This window comes from Schistocerca americana, chromosome 2, assembly GCF_021461395.2.
Source record: "Schistocerca americana isolate TAMUIC-IGC-003095 chromosome 2, iqSchAmer2.1, whole genome shotgun sequence".
Classification (NCBI taxonomy): domain Eukaryota; kingdom Metazoa; phylum Arthropoda; class Insecta; order Orthoptera; family Acrididae; genus Schistocerca; species Schistocerca americana.
This window is the reverse complement of record NC_060120.1, coordinates 958,949,424-958,964,691: the sequence shown is the minus strand read 5'-3', so window position 1 is coordinate 958,964,691 and position 15,268 is coordinate 958,949,424. Positions and strand designations below refer to the sequence as shown.

Below are 15,268 nucleotides of genomic sequence, written 5' to 3'. Positions count from 1 at the left end.
GCACAAGAAGAAAGATTGCTTAAGATGCCTCCATACACAATAATTAGTCTAATCTTGTCCTCACAGTCCCTATGGCAGCGATATGTAGGAGACTGCAGTACATCCCCAAATTCACTGCTTACAGCTAGTTCCTTATGCTTTTTACGTTACCTTTCTCAGGATAATTTACATATATCTTCAAGCATCTGCCAGTTCAGTTTCTTCAGCACCTTTGCAACGATCTCCCACGGGTTCAACAAATCTGTCATTTGCGCTGTCCTCTACACATGCAGACTAACCTCTCTTAATCCTATTTGGAACAGATCCCAGTCACTTGAGCAATATTCTCAAATGGATTGCACCAGTGGTTTGTAAGCAATCTCCTTTGCTTTGTAAATTGAATGCATTTCCCTAGTATTCCATCTATCATCTATTTTACTTATAAATGAGCCTACATGATCTTTCAAACAACGGGAAAACAGCGTGGTTTCAATCGCTTGAGACTGCAGTCATGTGTGCGAGTTGCATTTGTGTGAATGTGTGTCTACTGTTGACAAAGGCCTTAATGGCCGAAAGCTGCAATTGTGAAAGTCATTTTGTTGTGCCTATCTGCAACTTGGCATCTCTGTGATATGGTGAGTAGCAACTTTCCTTCTCATAATACTGTATTCCTAAATGATATTTCTATTTCTTATCTCTACAAATTGTTACGCCCATTTGTTTTTATGAGTTGACAGATTCCAATGGTGACTCTTTGATATTGTAGTCACGGCTTATTACATTTTTCCATTTTGTGAATTGCACAATTTCACTTTTGTGAACATTTAATGCAAGCTAACAGTCTTTGGGCCATTTTGAAATTCTATCAAGATCTGACTGGATACTTGTTCAGCTATTTTCAGACCATACTTCAGTATAGATAACTACAGTGAGAGTTGGATTTCACATGATCAGTGTTTTCAGAAACCATGCTGGTTGAATGTAATTCTATTTGACTGGTAATTCTATTTGAAGTACCTTATTATGCTCGAGTACAAAATTAATTATACAACAAATCTATGTCAATGATATTGGACTATCTTTTGTGGATTGCTTCCGCTCCCCTTCTTGAAGATGGCTGTATCCTATTTCTTTTCCACGTACTGGACTACTAAAACTTTTGCAATTGAGTTAGCCCCTTTTTTACACACACACACACACACACACACACACACACAGAGTATTTTAGGGATAAAAAGGGGGTAACTCAATTACAAAAGTTTTAACAATGCATTTGTTTTTCAAGGCCACTGACAATAATATCTATATCACTCATCTTTGCAGTGATGCGAGATTAAGTTGGAGCAATATCACCAAATTTTCCTTTGTGAAGGAACATTTGAAAATGTAGTTCAACATTTCTGCTTTTGCTCTGCTACCCTCAATTTCAATTCTGTCTCGTCCAAGAGTATCTGGACACCAAATTTTGTACCACTAACAATCTTTACATTTGACCAGACTTTATTTGGACTTTGAGAGAGAGACCTTTCAATACCATTCTGCTGTGGTAGTCATTGAAAGCTTCACACATTGTCCTCCTAACAGCCAAACAAGTTTTCAACATTGCTATCTACGGCTCACTGCTTTGTTTAGATTCAACGGTTTCAGTAGAGTGTTTGTTTAGGAGCTATTTTACAATTACTGTGTGTAATGAAGGCTACAGTCTCAAGTGGGGAAAAAAGGGTGACATTCAATGTGTTAACATAAAAACCAAAAATTTCGAGAGCCTGGTCACTTGTGATTAAGTAGAGTGCAAAATAAACAACCTTCAATCTACTGCTCGGAAAGCATTGAAGAAGCAACACAGCTGCAAGTACACAACAAAAAACAACAGCTCTCCTTTCTCCGTACCACACTGCCAGTTTATCATCATGAGTACTCAAATGGCTCTGAGCACTATGGGACTTAACATCTGAGGTCATCAGTCCCCTAGAACTCAGAACCACTTAAACCTAACTAACCTAAGTACATCACACACATCCATGCCCGAGGCAGGATTCGAGCCTGCGACCGTAGCGGTCGCGCGGTTCCAGACTGTAGAGCCTAGAATTGCTCGGCCACTCCGGCCGGCATCATGAATACTACAAATGCCAGAACTGAGGGGAATGAATGTAGCCGACTTACATCCAGTTCACATTACTGTACAGATCTAGACTTCAATAGGCAACTGTGCAGTTCAACTGACGATGTTTACGCTCCTTGAAACAATGACGGACAAATGTTCTCTCTCTGTAATGTGAAGGGCCACAACTACACAAAATTTTCACAGAACAGGAGTCAACACTTAAATAAATAACACAATGCAATCAATCTGTGCACTTGGACTCACAGTGGCAATGATTTTTGCAACGTCAGATTAGATAACCTGTATGTGGAAATCAGTACTTGTTCAAAATTAATGCCCAAAAGCTACAAACTACCAAAAGATAATAAGAATTGATTGAATTATTAACTTTTACTCCAGCATAAATTTAACGCAACTCATTCGAAAATGAAAGGATCAACTGTGAATACTATAAAATGTTAGGGGTTTTATAATAGTTGATTTTCAATTTGTTAACTATTTAATCATTATTCTTTAAAATCATACCTTCTCTTGAAGCAAAATTTGTTAAAATTGAATTTGGTAACATTGTTACTATCAGAATTTCACGAAAAGCTGCTAATTCCTTAAGAGTGGGTTCATTAATAAGGAGTTTTACTGTTTAAGTTTTTGAAATGTAGTGTTACAGAAAAATGCTGAAGATCAGATAAGTAGATTGGATAACTAATGAAGAGGCACTGAATGGAATCAGAGTGAAAAATTTACAGCACAATTTCAGGAATATAATAGTGACTTCATGTGGTTCACTGGCCAGGTGCAAGCCTTTCAACTGGACGCCATTTTGGCAACCTGCATGTTCCTAATCTACCTCAGTTATACACCAGCGAAAGGGAATCTACACTTTAACATGGAATCCAAACCATGTGTTGTTTCTCATGACGCCTCACATCGTTGAGAGGTGGAAGCTAGGTTAAAATGCAGACTGAAAAATCTAATGTCCAACCAGGATTCAACCCCGTGACCTCTTGGTTTCCTGTCAAGTGCTTTGCTGCTAGACCATCAGGCCCGCCAGATGAATAGAAGGGCTTGATTGATTGGAGACCTCCTGAACCACCAAATAAGTGAGATCAAGGTTTTACTAAGCAGGCAGATCCAAATGGATGTAGGCTGCAGTAGTTATGCAGGTATAAATAGGCATGCACACGATAGACTAGCTTGGAAAGATGCAGCAAAGAAGTCTTTGAACGGCTGACAATCAAGATGAGCCACTGAGGAAAAAAATTATTTTCATATAGAAAAAAAAGTGAACGGGATCAAACAGTTAATACAAACCCCTTTAAGGAAATATTTGTATGTGTTATACAAACATCATGTAGAGCAGAAAAAATTCTACACACACACCGACACACACACACACCGACACACACACACACACACACACACACACACACACACACACACACACACAGATTTTTATAAACAAAGATGATGTGACTTACCATACGAAAAGCGCTGGCAGGTCGATAGAAACACAAACAGACACATACATACACACAAAATTCAAGCTTTCGCAACGAACTATTGCCTCATCAGGAAAGAGGGAAGGAGAGGGAAAGACGAAAGGATATGGGTTTTAAGGGAGAGGGTAAGGAGTCATTCCAATCCCGGGAGCGGAAAGACTTACCTTAGGGGGAAAAAAGGACGGGTATACACTCGCGCGCACACACACTCTTATCCATCCACACATATACAGACACAAGCAGACATATTTAAAGACAAAGAGTTTGGGCAAACTCTTTGTCTTTAAATATGTCTGCTTGTGTCTGTATATGTGTGGATGGATGGATGTGTGTGTGTGTGTGTGTGTGTGTGTGTGTGTGTGTGTGTGTGCGCACGCGAGTGTATACCTGTTCTTTTTTCCCCCTAAGGTAAGTCTTTCCGCTCCCGGGATTGGAATGACTCCTTACCCTCTCCCTTAAAACCCACATCCTTTCATCTGTCCCTCTCCTTCCCTCTTTCCTGATGAGGCAACAGTTTGTTGCGAAAGCTTGAATTTTGTGTGTATGTTTGTGTTTGTTTGTGTGTCTATCGACGTGCCAGTGCTTTCGTTTGGTAAGTCACATCATCTTTGTTTTTAGATATATTTTTCCCACGTGGAATGTAAACAGAAATCCAATCCCCCTATGGTATACCAAACTTTTGGATCTTCAATTATGAAGAGAATGCCCAACCAGGTTACTTACCTTCTGCTGGACCAATTGTGTTATTCAAAAACATCTCGCATATCAACTGAGAGCTTTAGGTTGCCATAGGTTTCTCACCATTCCTACCAAACTCTATAGAAGCTCTCCCTTAGAGCCATGTTAGAGGCTTGTTTGCCCAAAAAAGCTTTGTTACAAGTCTCCAGAACGAGATTTTCACTCTGCAGCAGAGTGTGCGCTGATATGAAACTTCCTGGCAGATTAAAACTGTGTGCCCGACCAAGACTCGAACTCGGGACCTTTGCCTTTTGCGGGCAAGTGCTCTACCATCTGAGCTACCGAAGCACGACTCACACCCGGTCTCACAGCTTTACTTCTGCCAGTATCTCGTCTCCTACCTTCCAAACTTTAGATACTGGCAGAAGTAAAGCTGTGAGACCGGGTGTGAGTCATGCTTTGGTAGCTCAGATGGTAGAGCACTTGCCCGCGAAAGGCAAAGGTCCCGAGTTCGAGTCTCGGTCGGGCACACAGTTTTAATCTGCCAGGAAGTTTGTTACAAGTAATGGTTGAGACAGAGTGTTGCCTGGATATAACATACTGTATCACTAAAAAGGTAGACAAACATACAGATGATCATAAGAGATGTATCCTACAATGAGTTACTTTCTCGGAGTGTACAGTTAAGTGGCAGATTGCTTCATTAATAATAGAGGCAAGATGCTTACCAAGAACTACGTTTGAAAACACAATGGGCTGAAATTGCAGTTTAAAATTAACATTTTGCAGGAAAGCAATTAACATATTAACCCTGAAACATCCTGTGGGCTGGAAGCATATGGGTAGTTTTAAATTAAAGTTCAATTACATAAAATTTATCACCACGTTGTTCCACAGCACCCATTAATTGAAATAAGCATTAATTTTTATGTAATACGCATCCGTATAAGATCTTCATTGTTGCAGCACTGTCATTAGCATGGTATTAATACTAATCACTCTCAAATCCACCGAGGGAGGTGGCGCAGTGGTTAGCACACTGGACTCGCATTCGGGAGGACGACGGTTCAATCCTGCGTCCAGCCATCCTAATTTAGGTTTTCCGTGATTTCCCTAAATCCCTCCAGGCAAATGCCGGGATGGTTCCTTTGAAAGAGCACGGCCAGCTTCCTTCCCTAATCCAATGAGACTGATGACCTCGCTGTCTGGTCTCCTCCCCCAAAACAACAACCAACTCTCAAATCGAGGAGCTGTTACTATTTGTTGCTTCACCTTCTAACACACACACACACACACACACACACACACACACACACACACACACACAAATCCTTTGAGCCGTAAATGGAAAGCAAGGGGTTTTGTTTTTCACCACAATTACTGGGTCATATTAGGGACATGCAAGTTATCAAGATGGCATCCATTTGAAAGAGTTGCACCAAGCACTACATACCTCTCAAGGGACTTCCAGCCAACCATGTCATTAAAGTTGTTTCCACTCCACACAAAAATATAGGCAAGCCCAAAAACCAAATGATTTATTACCCCCTCCCCACAATGTACAATAAGCGAATATAAAACATTGGACCATTTGCTTGTTATGAAATAAATTATAGAACCAAGCAATGACCAGGCCTGCTATTTCCTCTGGGATCCACAATCAGAAAACTGTTCAAAAACACATGTTGAGAGAGATCTCAGTCATGAAACTACATGCAAGTACAATGTTTTATCTAATGAAAAGCAGAGCTGAAAACTATGACATTTCAGAGTGACACATTCATCTTCTGGTGCTTTGTAGAGGCATTGTAAATGTCGCTTAATAATGAGGGAGTGGCCTCTTTCTCTGAATGAAGATTCTACGGTCCAGGAAGCACTGAGGCAGAAATCAAAACTGTGTTTGAATCCTTCTGTAGCCATTCTGGATAAGCTGGCAAGTCTACTATTACTGGACACACTACTAGTACATAGCCACGAACAGTGGATCCCATTCAAAGCTAAGCTGTAGCCCTTGCCTCTGTTGACAAGATAGTCACTAGTCCTTACTTATAACAGTAAACAGGGGTACATTATCAACGTCTTGGCACTTTTCCAGAAGAGTATGAATATCATGATTTTTCAACACTGTCAGCTGGCTGAAAATGCAAAACCTTTTCATCAATAATATGCACCAGGTACCCTGCATTCACATATGTATTATCTGTCTTGAACTCGTCTCAAATTCAATTTCCAACTATGTTCCTCGCATCTGTATTACAACAAAGTTAACTATTTAAATATGTGGCAGTAGAAATTTATGAAAGTAATTATACTAGATAAAAGTATCTCTTTTCTAGAGGCAACTACACAAAACTACTGAGACTTACCTCAAAATCTGGACTGTACAACTTGTTTTGTTTATCTTTATGAGCCTCATCGATTGCCCATTTGTTCAGCCTCAACACCAACATTTTCATGTCAGGCTCCAAAGAAACAAGTGACACTGTTCTGGAAGAAATAGTAACAAGAACTTTATGCACTATAGTAGAAGTAACTTCAGACTTGATTATACACACACTTAAAAACTGGGGTCAGTACAGTAACACATGGTGCAGGCTGACATATAACAGGGTAAGAGAGTGCAACAGAAATGACCAGTTTCTTAATTAAGTGCTAGTTGAAGGAAGTCACTCAAATGTAACATGTAGCAGAAGCTGAGCTGTAACTAAAATAGAACAGAAAAGGAAATAATTAGCAAAAATGTAACAGAGCGAGCAGTAAATTTAGAATCAAAAAGATGGAAAGTAGGAAGATAAAGAAAGAAAAAGGGAAAATAAAAGAAATCTAGGAAGGACAGAAGATTGCACTGTAACATCCCATCTATAGTGAAGTCCAGAATGAGATTTTCGCTCAGCAGAAGAGTGTGCCCCTCGGGAGAGCCTGTAACTCCTAGAGGGCGCGTCCCCAGGTGGCGGATCGGGGAACGCCTCCCAGATATGGGTGGTAGGAGGGAAATCAAATACCTCCCGCGGACCAACAGGCCGGGCAGAGCAAGTTCGTTAGCTGAAGTGAAAGCAACTGCTATAGGGGTAGGCATCCCCGAAATCAAGACCCTGGTCCTCCAGGTTGGGGGTTGTGCTTAGGGCCAGCGACCCTATCACAGGATCCTGTAGGAGAAAATGGATTGCTACGAATCAGAATGACAAGAATGCTGGGCCACCAAACTTGATGACGAACTTGCAAAATTTAAAGGTTATGAATATGGGAACATGGAATGTATTAAGTCTCTATAGATCAGGATCACTGATAAATGTCATACAGGAACTTGAAAGGTATAAAATGGATTTAGTTGCAGTACAAGAAATCAGATGGACGGGTAATGGAAGTATAAACAAAAATAAGTATACAATAATGTATGGGGGAAATGATACACAAATACATGCACTAGGGACAGGATTTATAATAAACAACAAATTGTTACCTTTTATTAGGAAATTTGAGGCAGTGAATGAAAGGATATCTCACATTACGATTCAATGCAAATATAAGACTTTAAATGTTATAAATTGCCATGCTCCAACAGAGGATAAAGAGGACAATATTAAAGAAGAATTTTACAACAAATTGGAACAGGTATATGATACATTCTCGAAAAATTCAATTAAAATAATTCTAGGAGATTTCAATGCCAAGTTAGGACATGAAAATCATTATAAACCTACAATTGGACCTCATAGTCTACATCAGCAGAGTAATGAAAACGGAACAAAACTTATTAGCTTTGCCACTTCCAAAAACATGTTGATCAAAAGTACATATTTTGCACATAAAGATATACATAAACAAACATGGGCTTCAAGAGATGGCATCACAAAAAATCAAATTGATCATGTATTAATCGAAAAACAACATCATAAATGCATACATGATATCAGAAGTCAAAGGGGAGCAGACTGTGATTCGGATCACTTTCTTGTAAAAGCCAAGTTCAAGATCTCACTCTCAAGACATAAATGGTCTAAATTAAATGGTGTTCCTAGGTTTAATACAATGAAACTGAAAAACCCAAACATTCTCAACCAGTACATTAGAGAATTAGAAACACACAAACCTGAAGTGGAAAGTAAAATTAACAATGATGATACTAATCAAGCCTGGAACGCTCTGAAAGAAAATATCACACGAGCAACTACCTCAGTTTTGGGACATTTTACTACAACTAAGAACCCCTGGTTTGATGCCGAGTGCTCGAACGCTATCGAAGATAGAAAATTAGCAAGGGAAAAATTCCTACAAAAACCAATAACACAAAACAAACTTATTTTTGAAGAGAAACAGAAACTTGCCAGGAAACTCATTAGGAAAAAGAAAAGGGATTTTATGAATTACAAATTAAAAAGAGCTGAGAATGACCGTACCACAGACTCCAGAGGATTTTTCAAGAGCATAAATATGTTTAAAAGTGGGAATATAAAAAATTATGGACAGTTCATAACAGACCCAGATGGCTCCTTGCTAACAGAAAGAAGTGACATTGCTAACAGATGGAAGGAATATTTTAATGAGTTACTAAATGCTCCAACTATAAGCGTCTCTCAGGAAGATGACAATGAATATCTTACTGCTGACCCATCGGACGAAGAGCCCAGCTTAGCAGAAATTAAAGAAAGCATCAAGAAGCTGAAGAGACATAAAGCTCCTGGAAGTGATGGTATAGACACAGATATATGGAAGCTCAGTAAATTTCCTTTTGTAAACTGCTTACACAAAATCATCACCAACATCTGGAAGCAGGAACAGGTCCCACATGATTGGAAAGAAGTAGTTGTGTGCCCTATATACAAGAAGGGGGACCCAACAAACTGTTCAAACTATAGAGGAATTGCGTTACTAAACACAACATATAAAATTCTGACAAATATACTGTTAGCAAGGATAAGCCCTTACGTTGAAGACTCCCTAGATGATGCCCAATGTGGATTTAGACCTAACAGATCGACTATTGACAATATATATGTCCTAAGGATGTTGGGTGAAAAGAAATATGAATTCAATCAAAATGTACATATGCTTTTCATTGATTTTAAAAAAGCTTTTGACAGTATCAACAGGGAATATTTATGGAAGTGCATGAGGCAGATTGGCATCCCTAACAAATTGATAAATTTAATAAAATCTTGCACTTTAAACTCAAAATACAAAATAAAAGTAGCTAGCAAACTTTCTGAAGACTTTGAGGTTAAAACTGGAGTCAAACAAGGGGATTCACTCTCACCAGTTCTTTTTAACATAGTAATCAATAGAATAATCCAAAAAGTAAAGCTACTACAAATTGGAGCACAACTGGAAAGCAAAATTAACATTGTAGCATACGCTGATGACATTGCATTATTATCTGACAGTGAGAATGATTTGAAGCTTCTTACAGCACAATTAATTAAAGCCACAAATGGCACAGGCCTCCAGCTGAATACAGACAAAACAATGTACTTTATCTTATCCCGCTATCCATCAAATAATAATGTACTGCAAATTAATAACACAGCTTTCACAAAGACAAATGAATTTAATTACCTTGGTACAATAGTAACCTCTGACAACTCCATAAAAATTGAAATAGAATCACGAATTCAGAAGGCTAACAAATGCTACTATAGTCTCTTGACAGTTTTCAAAAGCAAGTTAATATCTAGGAACACCAAACTACAAGTATACAAATCATTGATTATACCAGTACTCACCTATGGATCTGAAACCTGGACTCTCACAAAAAAAGAGGAAAACAGATTAAGAGTATTTGAACGAAAAATTTTGAGAAAAATATTTGGACCCATAAGAGATAGGATCAGTGATGAATGGAGATTGCTAAATAACATTGAAATTTACAAATTATATAAAGACTCCGATATAGTGGCCAAAATTAAAGCCAAAAGACTGAAATGGATAGGGCATGTCATCAGAGCACCACCAAACAGGACCATCAAGAAAGTGACTGAAGAGATTCCCACCGGAAGACGACCTCTTGGACGCCCACGCATGAGATACTTGGACAATATTCAAGACGATCTCAGAAAACTAGGACATGACAGACAGTGGCAAATTACTTGTAAAGACAGAGCAAAGTGGTTCAACATTGTCCATTCTGCAGCAAAAAGCCTTCATGGATTGTAATGCTTAATAATAATAATAATAATAGAAGAGTGTGCACTGATACGAGACTTTGTGGCAGATTAAAACTGTGTACCGGACCGAGACTAGAACTCTGAACCTTTGCCTTTCGCAGGCAAGTGCTCTGCCAACTGAGCTACCCAAGCATGACTCACACCGCATCCTCACAGCTTCACTTCTGCCAGTACCTCACGGGAGAGGTTCTGTGAAGTCTGGAAGGTAGGAGATGAGGTACTGGCAGAAGTGAAGCTATGAGGATGGGGTGTGATTTGTGCTTGGGTAGCTCAGTTGGTAGAGCACTTGCCCGCGAAAGACAAAGGTCCCAAGTTCAAGTCTCGGTCCGGCACACAGTTTTAAGCTGCCAGGAAGTTTTACAGTGAAGTCATTAGACACAGAGCAAAGCTCAGATTGGCGAAGGATATGGCAGGAAATTAGCCTTTCCAAGGAAGCATCCTGGAATTTGATTTAAGGATTTGTATCACAGTCTTCCTGATTGAGAGTCCCCTGACTTAACCACTGATCCACTTTGGTTGGTTAAAATCCAAGGAAAGAAAGAAGAATAGAGAAATAAAGGTCTCCAAACAAATATGATGAATAACATCAGGGAGTAGGGATTACAACACCCTAGCACATTTTAAGATGAAGCAGATTAGCATATTAAATTTCTTCTACCTAACTGTCAACCTAATACAACCAACTATTATCCATGTTTCATGGCCATAAAGCTGATGCAGAATAACAACAGTGGTTTGCAGTATTTCATCATGAGACCCAAATGTGAGTGAACTTATATAAGAAATACAATACTGTAATTAATGCTCAATATTCTACATTCTGATACTTACAAACAAAAATCTCAAATGGAACACGGCAAGTACTATACCAAAGAACTGTGATAGTGAACTTAAATAATATACTGAATTTAACTAATCCTTTTGAAATTATATTTGAGGTAATGTCAGAAAACAAGACAAGTAACAGAAACAACTGGAAACAACAGAAGTCTGAACAAAACAGTTTGATAGTTAGACACCAAATTTGATCATTTAAAATGGCAGATGACTCAACACCACACACACACACACACACACACACACACACACACACACACACACACACACACAGAGAGAGAGAGAGAGAGAGAGAGAGAGAGAGAGAGAGAGAGAGAGAGAGAGAGAGAGCGAACTGTACAAGCATTCAGCGGTTGTTTCTCCTGACATAAATCAGTCCCCACTCTAACATAAGAACCAGTCACCAAAATTATCAAAAATGGCACAGAAACAAATATTAAAGTTAATCAGGTAAGGAATAATTTGGCTCTAGCTACTGATTCACTATAATGGACCCTTTGCAAGTTGTAAATTAAATTATAGAAAACATAAATAAGTGTGACTTACCACTTTCAGATTCATAGATTTCAAGGTTTTTGACTAAGTTTCAGTAAAATCTGCACCCCCAGCCCTTGAGAAACAAGGCACAAATTCAACCTGTGTTAGTGTATTCTATAAACATGTACATAAGCACTACAGCTTCCATTAGAATTCATCATCAGAACACTGGGAAATTTAGAATTGAAAACTGAATCACAAAGAGATTTTATAACACCAAAAATACTATTAGCAGCCCTAACAGCTGTTTCCTGGTCCTTCAACTCAGAAAAAGAAGGCATACGTATTAGTGAAACAAATTGTAAACATTATTGTTGCTGATGACACATCATCATTGGTCTTTCTTCCAGATGACTTCAGCTACTAACGGAAGAACTAGAACAGTGAGTTTGAAACCAGACCTGCAAGTCCAGTAAATAAGACTGAAATGATACATAATGAACACTTCAAAAGCAACAAAGTTACAAATTAATAATAAAATTACTAATGAATTATGACAGTGACGGATGGATCTTAAATGTGAAACAGGATTCCTCAGTAAGCAACAAAGAGATGCATGTTGAGAATATGAAAGGTAGAAAAACAAACTGATCAGGAAACAGATTGAAACAGAAGACAGGAGCACAACCATAACAAAGATACAATGAAGGTGGGTAGGGCATGTGGTCAGACAAATGAATGGTAGTTGGAACAAGGAAATTCTGTGCTGGATACCACGACATGCGGAAAGATTCACACATCAGTGTAATAAAAGGTGCACAGATGACATAAAACATGCAGGAATTGAAGGGGTGCATGCAGCATAAGAATGTAATGTAAGGACAAGTATGAAGCAGGTCTTTTATCTAGCAGTGGATGTCAAACGGCTGACAACAGTGACAATCACAGTGGGGAAGATTACAATGAAGATGAGGAGCAAATGAAATATCTATCTGTTGGGCACCTATTCCTACTGCACTGAAGTGTTTCTTCATAGAGACTTTTAATATTAAAATATATAGTTAAATGTAATTAAGTTTATCAAAGTAATACTATATTTCAAAGAGTTTAGTCAGTCTATTGTATTGTACTTAAACTGCACATCTTTGACTTCTTTCCATATTCTTGAGGGTTTGTTTCACAGATTCTACGGATTATTATTTGTCTAATACAAAAGTATATCGACTAGGTAAAGGGAGATCATTATTTTGCATTCTTTAATACTTGAAAGAGTACTATGCCCATAATACAGTGGAATCTCATCAGTATGTTCCTCATTGCTGTGTTTTCCTGCATAGAACATCCTTTTTGGAAGTTCCAATCCCAACTGCATTGAACTCATCTTAAAAATAATGAATTGCACATCCTCCCTCCTTGCTTAGCACATTCAGATTTGACAGTATTTGTACTGTTTGGCCATTGCAATGTTGGCTGTTGAGATTTATGAAAGTGGTGGGAAGTGGACATTTGCAGGCTCAGTGTGCAGAAAAATGCAGTGAGACAGTGTGATTTACTGTCAGCAACTTTGCAAGACACACAGATCATTTGCTGTGGTAGAAATAAAGCAGGGAAGGGTTTGTACAGGTTGGCAATAGCTCCAATGACTCTTGACTTCTATAATGGCCAAACAATAAACCAAAAAGCGCATAACTCAGTTTCTGGTGTTCTTTGTTCATGTTTAGCATTTGACTGACTATCTGTGAGATTTTGTGTTAAACAGTATACCTATACATCATGAATAAAATGACAGTGCTGCAGTTAAACGAAGTGGAACATTATTCAGGAAGTTGGCAAACATACACATATGATAATGCACCTCCATCACATTAAATACAATAATGAGCAAATGAAAAACAAGTGAAGCAGAATGTTTGGAAGTAGGAAATTGCAAACAAAATGGAATGTCTGACTCTCAGTTTCCAGATCTTAAAAACGTGCTAGTGAAGTGGATAAAACAGGCTTGTGATTCAAGTATTACATTTGATGGTACTGTCACTAGCGGTGAATGATGGTTTTGATGCAGACGGAACAGTCTTATTTTTTCACCTTCAGTTCAGAGGAGAAAAATGGCATGGTGGAAAATTAAGTAAAGAGAGGCTAATTGTTCCATTATCTTATAATGCAAGTGGAACAGAAAAGTTGGTGCCACTAACAACTGGAAAGATGAAGAGCCCACGACGATGCTTAAAAAATGAGTGGCATTCCCCACATAAAATGTCTAATATGAATGCATGAATAACAACTATTACATTCTCACAATTCTTGTGAGCCTGAGATGCAAGGCTGGGTGTTAGAAATAGGAAAAATTCTCTTGTTTATTGACCAGTGAGCATCTTATCCCCAAGGTAAGTCACGGCTAAGTAATATAAATGTAGTGTTTTTCCTCCCACATGTACAAGCCACCCTCAACCACTTGCCTAAGACATTACAAATTGCCTGAAACAGTGATATAGGGTGATTCTTATGCAAAAGAGGCTGTCCTGCCTTGATATTACAACGAGAACAGGTTCCCCTGCCTTGTAAGCATCTCAACCAGTTCAAGAGATTTCTTCACTGTGTGCCCGAGATTAATGAGATGGGTCAGTGTACCAGCCAGCCTGAATGAGGTTATTATGTGGTTTCCCACATCAGACTAGGTGAATACCAGGCTAGTACCAAAGTCCTGCCACTGTTAAACAATGCCCAAACATTTACTAAAACACTTTCTCATGAATCACACTACACAGATAGTTGAGGTACACATACTCTGTCCCAGGGTTACACAGTCGCAACGGGGGGCATTCAGCCACCCCCTAAATTAACCAAGCCAAATCTGTTAATAACCATGCCAACACTGTGCGTATGTGGGGCAAAAGGCGCAAGCAAAAGAAGAATAGTGTTATTGTCATATGAATCTGCTAGTCGCTACTGCAGAACTACGCTAAAGAGAGGGGGATCATGTAATTATATCAGAGGTGACACACATTTTAAAGCTAGAGATGATCTGATTACAATTAGTGTGGGCAAATGTTTTGAATTAGCTGCCATTGAACTAACAGAGCTAGACACTTGTAGGAATTTAATTATTCTGTGTGTGTACCGTTCACCTAGCGGTAATGTGGACATTTTCTTTAACAAATTAACCAATTCCTGGAAAGTGTCTTATACCCAAAACTAAGATGATAATATATGGAGATGTGAATATGCACAGATCTTAAGGGTGAAATTAGTAATAATTTTCTAGGCATTTTGAGCACTTCTGGCAAGGCACAAATGGTGAACTCCACTACAAGGGAATCAAAAAGTTCAGCATCAGTCTTAGGTCATGTACTTACACAGGGAAAATTGTTAAGTATTCATAAGAGATGTTAGCCTTTCTGATCATTACTCTCAGATAATAAAGCTGAAGATGAACTTGATTAAAACACCCAAAACTGCAGACCTACAAAAGGATCTTCTTGGTACATAAAATACATTCTTTTTCTATGATGATCGCAAATCAACCCTGGAATGGA

General features: G+C 38.6%; 1 protein-coding gene across 6 annotated transcripts in view; it reads right to left on the bottom strand.

The window, feature by feature from the left end:
• The window catches only part of LOC124596151 (phosphatidylinositol 3,4,5-trisphosphate 3-phosphatase and dual-specificity protein phosphatase PTEN), a 237,765-nt gene that overhangs the window by 195,192 nt on the left and 27,305 nt on the right, over positions 1–15,268 (bottom strand). For all 6 annotated transcript variants that reach the window (XM_047135173.1, XM_047135174.1, XM_047135175.1 and 3 more), the window contains one exon: positions 6,627–6,747. In XM_047135173.1, the coding sequence (XP_046991129.1) occupies positions 6,627–6,747 (121 nt within the window). The remainder of the gene's footprint in view (positions 1–6,626; positions 6,748–15,268) is intronic.